The 6,382-nt window shown below is 41.2% G+C and overlaps 2 protein-coding genes across 11 annotated transcripts in view; one reads left to right on the top strand and one right to left on the bottom strand.

Annotated features, from left to right (window-relative positions):
- Positions 1–363: 363 nt before the first annotated feature.
- Positions 364–3,766, top strand: lg6h12orf29 (linkage group 6 C12orf29 homolog). Its single transcript, XM_024261903.2, has 7 exons — positions 364–606; positions 806–923; positions 1,712–1,807; positions 1,878–1,994; positions 2,174–2,371; positions 2,458–2,627; positions 3,448–3,766. The coding sequence occupies exons 1-7, from the start codon at positions 517–519 to the stop codon at positions 3,613–3,615; spliced, it is 957 nt and encodes a 318-aa protein (XP_024117671.1). The 5' UTR covers positions 364–516; the 3' UTR covers positions 3,616–3,766.
- A 149-nt stretch (positions 3,767–3,915) lies between these two features.
- Positions 3,916–6,382, bottom strand: part of cep290 (centrosomal protein 290) — an 81,936-nt gene continuing 79,469 nt past the window's right edge. For 5 of the 10 annotated variants that reach the window (XM_036212195.1, XM_036212194.1, XM_036212198.1 and 2 more), the window contains one exon: positions 3,916–4,234. In XM_036212195.1, coding sequence (XP_036068088.1) covers positions 3,990–4,234 — 245 coding nt within the window. In that variant the 3' untranslated portion in view covers positions 3,916–3,989. Of the gene's footprint in view, positions 4,248–6,382 lie in introns of all 10 variants that reach the window. The other 5 variants (XM_036212200.1, XM_036212199.1, XM_036212203.1 and 2 more) reach the window with 5 other exon arrangements.

Here is a 6,382-nt window from a genome sequence, read left to right on the forward strand (position 1 = left end):
TAATTCATATTTATTATTAAAAAAGGTCATGAATGCAAATCCAAATTTCCTAAAGGCTAAAGTAAGACTATACTGTTTTGATCAGTAGTAAAAGAGTCCAAATGGCTCTTTTAGTTTGCCGACCCCTGATCTATACCCTGAGCCTTTTAACATTTGTTAAATAATTTATTTTCCTCCCAGATAAAATGAATAAAATAAGTGATAAAGACAAGACAGGTATTTACTATGTAACTTTTAAAGTGAATATTAATGAGAATTTTTGTGAAGATGAGCAATTTATGTATAACGAAAAGGGAAAAAAAGAGAGATTTTCCCCACTGTTCGCCTCCAGAGGGCGCTCGTGAGTATTCTCTTATATCCGCGTTTTCAAGAAACCACCGAAGAAGAAGCGTCTGTGATCCATTCCCATGGTTCTTACCTCAGTAGCATCGCGGCATCCAGCACGCCTCCGGTGCTGACAGGTTGGACCTTTTTTTTTCCGTCAAAACCAGTCCGGGTATAGATAAGAAACCGAACATGCGGAGGCTCGGTTCTGTTCAGCAGAAGATCCCGTGTGTTTTCCTGACAGGAGTGAAGGAGGAGCCGTCCAGGAAGCGGGACTGTCAGGTAAAGCGGAGCAGCATGAACCTGCATGAAGCAGGGGGAGTTTGGCTCTCATTTAAGCTGTACAGACTCGTGTCTTTACGTTTGTTACACAGTTTACGGACAGATGTATTGATCTTTTTAATGTAGCAAATTGTGACAGTACAATTCATAACTGTTCTCTCTGGTGTATAAACTAGTTTCCCACTCTCCTCCTCTCCAGTCGTTTCAGGTTGTTGCCACGGAAACCGTGAACCCTCTGGCTCTAGAGGTCAGCATCCACAGTGCTCTGGCCACAGAGAAACTGGACGGAACCTGCTGCTACGTCACTCTGTATCAGGGTGAGAGCATCTGACCATGCTTTCTGTCAGGAAGGTGATCGTACATGTCATGGAGAGGGACAACAAATCAAAACGTATCGACATCACAATATTAGCCTGTGCGATCAGTGCAGTGTAAACAGCATGCTAAAAACTTAAAATATTTAACCAATCAAATATATTCCTTTATGGATTTGACCAATCGGATGGATCCTTTTACATCATTGACCAATCAGATGGAGTCCTTTTATGTTCATATGTAGATGAGGGTCATTTGGTACAATTAAATAATGCTGATTTAGTGAATGGGAATGTTGTTGTGGGAGTTATTTTTATTTTGCCATTCGTTCCTGTATTGCACATGTGCCGGATCCGGCCCTCCAGATCATTTTATTTTATTGTTATTAATGGCCTGATGTTATCTTGCACTTATTTTTATTTTTGTATATATTGGAAAATACATATTTTATGTAGGGTAAAATATTGAAAGTTATTTAAGGTTTAAGTCGATTTATTCTGGAATAATATTGCTGACTTTTTATTATTCATATTTATGTTAAATTGGACCAGCAACTGCTTCCTGATGAGTTCTGGTTCCATCATGGTGGTGTCCATATCCCCAAAAAAAGGCAGCTGAATTGACTTAATTTTGTTGGAACCAGAAACGAGTCATTGTCCGTGGGTGATGTCACACTCGCTCAGTCCAGGTCTCTTATACAGATCTTTATAGTTGCTCATCACAAGTTTTCCTCATATTGTGAAACCAAACTTCTGTGCAGCCTAACAGAGGACATGATCTCTAACTGCAGGTGAGCCTCACCTCTGGGCCAGACTGGACAGGAAACCCAACAAGCAGGCAGAGAAAAGGTTCAAGAGGCATCAACGCGCTCAGCAGAGCTGTGAAGGTACCAGAGCTGCAGAGAAGAGCACGCTCTGCCAGACAGCTTTGCTGCACGTCTTTGTTTCTCCTGACAGATTTCACGTGGAACGTGGAGGAAGATTTCAAATCGGTGCCCGAGTCGTGGATTCCAGCTCACAGAGTCAAACATCACAACGGCCGGCCGATGCCTGACGAACACGGACACACTCCAGGTTCTCTACAACACTGGATCACTGACAGAGCAGCTGGGTGTTTTAGAAGACACAATCAGACAGCAGGGAGTCAAGTTGATGCACAGAGATAAAGTGGAGGGAATCTCTGGAGAATTCCCCACATGGAAACCATCAGAGTTTCTGGAACACTGACTGTCTTTGTTCTCCTGAACCTCCAGGCTGGGTTCCAGTGGAGAAGAGCAACAAGCAGTACTGCTGGCACGCCTCGGTGGTGGATTATGAAGCCAGGGCAGCTCTTGTTCTCCGACCCTGCACTGGTGATGAAAACATGTTAGAAATCACAGCCGTCCCACTGGCAGACCTCCAGGAGCAAACACTGGAGCTCATCGGAACCAACGTCAATGCAAACCCTTACAGTAAGCGGGCCGGTTCCATTCTCCGGTTGTGCATGAATCCCATGTCCGGGGGAATTGATACGTTTTAATGTTTTATTCCTGAGCAGAACTGGGGAATAAGAAGCAGCCCGTTCACTGTTTGGTGCCTCATGGGAGCATTGCAGTCAGAAAGCCTCCACCTGTCGACTTCCAGCAGCTGCTCTGCTGGTTCCAGGAGAGCTCGGAGGGCCAGGTGGAGGGCATCGTGTGGCACTGCAGGGACGGCACCCTCGTGAAGGTGAGATGAACTCTCTACTCTTGTGTTTCTGGTATTCATTAACTTTAGAGTTTTTGACATATTGGGCAAAATATGTCCCATAGGAAATGAATGAGAAAGTCTTCAAATGTAATTATTTTAAGTAGATTAGCAACAAACCTTTAAATATATTAATGGGTTTAATTATTTTTAAAAATTGGAGTTTACCTAATGTTCTAGCAACATGTCAATCTTTTTGGCTAATTTGCCATTTACTGTTTTTTTTTTGGCTAATTTGTTATCTACTGAGGATTTTATAGGCTACTTTAGAGTTTAGCTTCTATTTTAGCAACATGCTAACGTTTTTGGCTAATTTAGTTTTTACTGAAGAATTTAGGCTATTTTGGAGTTTAGCTAGTATTTAAGCAACAAGCTAGCTTTTTTTTTGGCAAACGTGGCTTCCACTAACGTTTTTTGGGGTAATTTATAGTTTAGCTCATATTTAAGCAACATATTAAATATTTTTGATAAATTGGCATGTATTAGGGACTTTTAATCAATTTTACTACAATTTTTACAGAAATGTTGGACAACTTCAGTGGTTTTTCATAGTTCTTTAACAACATTTCCAGTCTTTAATCAAAATTAACATTTTCCAAATAGCTTTTGCATTTTCAGTAAATCCCTTCAGGAAATAAAGTAAATTGTGTCATCGTTTTCAGAAAAAAGCTTCAGCATTTTCAGTGACTACTTTCAGCAAAAAGTATTCACACTAGCAGTATCGCTGGCAATGCAACTTTTCTAGTTTTCAGTTCACTGTGCTGGAAGGACCAGCTAGAACTCCTCTCTGTTCTGTTTGCAGGTTCACCGCCATCACCTGGGCCTGAAGTGGCCAGATGGGGACCCGTGTCTCTCCAACAGACCGGTGGTCATTCGTGTGGAGGAGCACACAAACGGCTTCTTTCCTTCATTTTCCATACTTCATGGACGCAGCTTCAGTCGGCTTCAAGATGTGCAGCTTGAGCCGTAGACACAGGCCGAGAGGAGCTTGGATTTAATATTTGCTAAAATTGGTGGTAACTAAATGAAAAATGACTTGACGATGATAGTGAAAAACATGTGAAACTGATGTGTGAATGCTCTGTAAATACTGTAAATTAAACTCCTCCTTTAAAAGATGACACTTTTTTATTTTAATGACAGCTAAAGAAGCTGAAACCAAATCAGTTTATTGACAAGTGCTATCAATATGCAGCAAAATTACGTTATCATCCAAAAAAAAAAGAGTTAAGAAATGAGCAGCTGTAAACATCATGGAGAGGAGATCTGCTGAAAGTTCATTAAAATACAAAGTTTATTTAAGAGTGAACAGGTTTCTTTCCACAAAGGCACAGTGACCCTGAGTCAGGTCATGGACACACTGGGAATGTCGGCCTTTACCCCAAACCTCTCGCACAGCTTCTTCAGCTGCTCCTCCAGCAGAAAGTTCTTCTTCAACTCCACATTGTAGTTGTACTTAAGGTCCTCAAGTTCTTCAAAAAACGCCGGGTCAAAGTTCTGCAGCTCCTTCTTCAGCTTTTGGACCTCTGACCGAAGTCGGGTTTTCTCTGCTTCAGCTTCCCGTAGGAGGTTCTGAAGTTTCCTGTGATCTAAGAGAACGTCCTAATGAGTGTTATTCTTCCATATTATTAAATGAATGGAGTTCTACTTTATGAAAAAAGGATTAGTGAATGTAATTCTAAACATGATAAAGCATCAAGATTTTCACAAACTAATGCATTCTTCTGCTCATACACTTCACCTCTGATGTCAAGCCTTTTCTGTGTAAGGGTTCACGTTTTGACTGAAAATAAGAACTGGACTGAGTGACTCCCTCCCCACGGTCCAAACAGGAAGTAACTCCTGGTTCCAAGAAGCCAAAATCCCACAAACTTCTTTAGAGAAATAAAGGGCTGTTATTCAGTCATTCTAATGGTCAGAATAACCATTCTAGATCTGAGATCTTTTTAACATCTTCTTGAAAATTTTCTTTTTTTATTCACAAGTTTGCCTTTAATGCAAGTTATTGAAGTTATAAACTGACCAATCAGACGCCTCAATAAAAGTAGGTGGTCTCTCATTCAAAACATTTGACCGATTCACCTGACTTTGTTTTGAAGTGGTAGGGGTGTGGCCTTCCAAAAAGCTCATGGGAAGAGCGGTTGCTATAGAATCAAGAACTCTTGACTGATTTGGACCAGTCACTGCTTACTGATCCTGTCGATTAGTCAATTGAACATGTCAATATACACCCATGTCATATAAAAGAGACAACTGAATTGACTTCATTTTGTTGGAGCTTGAAAAAGTCATTTTCTATGGGTGACGTCAGACGCATGCTACATTCACAGGGTTTGGGGCTTGGAAATGTGTGTTCTCTATAACGTCTATGTAAGCCTGTGGTAAATTTAAGGCTTTCTTATTCACTTTTTGCTATCATTGACTGTATAAAGAGAACTGGACAGCCGTGACATCACCCATGGAACATGCCTAACCCCCGGCCCCAGTAAAATGAAGACAATTCCGTTTCCTTTTTTTTTTTTTTTTTTTGCGATACGGGCGCCGCCATTTGGAGCCAGTGAACAGTGATTGGTCCAAGTCAGCCTGAGTCACATTTCTTAGGCAACTACAGTCGCCAGTCATGAGTGAGCGTGCTAAAAGTCCACATCTCTTCCTCCGAGAGCGGCACGGGAGAATCTGTCAAACAAACATTGGGGGAGGAGCCGGCTCCACATGCTTTTACTGAGGCATCCAATTGGTCAGTTTGTAACTTGAATAATTTGCTATAAAGAAAAAATATGAAAAAAGTTAGAATTAGCAAGACAATGTTAGGAAAAAATGTATCAGAGCAAGAATGATTAATTGAAATAAGTAATAATGTTTTGTTTCTCTACAGAAGTCTATGAGATTTTGGTTTCTTGGAGCCAGCAGGTACTTCCTGTTTGGAACGCAAGGGCGGAGGGGTCACTCAGTCCAGTGCTCTATGCATAGTCAATGGTTGTTACCCAAGTCTTTAGGTCTGTTTTCCAGCACTACATTAACACGCACGGCCATTAAATGCAGGCTGAACTTTGACCAATCAGGTACTCCGATTTGGTAGAGCTCTTTGGATGGTCTCTCTTTTGATTTAACTGCCAACTGTTTAAAAATTGATCATGAAAGGAGAAACAAATAACTGTGGTTTCTGCTGAGTTGGAATTCTATGGCATTGAGTCTTATTTATTGCAATAGAGCTGTGAAAGAAAAGGTCTGGAGCGAGATTTATGAGGTTTGCACTGCTTCAACATTTCACACCAAGCCTCTCCCGACTGAGAGTGACTGTGCTAGCATTGGGTAGTATTGGCAACGACACATGCCCAGTGTGTATGTAGTGGTCCAGTTCTGATTTAGTCAATGGGTGTGTGAGTTTCAATAAAGTCTTTTAGAGTCACTTTGATGACTGCTTATTAAAAATAATGTCTTGGATTTGATCTTCCCTAAATCAAGACCAACCCTGATTTGATGTTTACATGAACTTCAGTGAGAAAATAGTATGAATGTAGGAGTGACGTGCGGCGAGGTGCACGGCTGGTGAGGCACTGACGTCATCGGTCAGATTTACAGACATAATCACTCACCTGAGCACAGGTGTCAGCTCACCTTAGCACTAACCGTTTGTGTGACAGAATGAAAGTCTTTATCTGAATGGGTTTGTATGATGGAGTGTGTGAGCTGCTGTTATAGTTGAATTGAGTACATGTGTAGTATATGTATAGTAT

The sequence above is a fragment of the Oryzias melastigma genome, linkage group LG6 (assembly GCF_002922805.2).
Source record: "Oryzias melastigma strain HK-1 linkage group LG6, ASM292280v2, whole genome shotgun sequence".
NCBI classification, from domain to species: domain Eukaryota; kingdom Metazoa; phylum Chordata; class Actinopteri; order Beloniformes; family Adrianichthyidae; genus Oryzias; species Oryzias melastigma.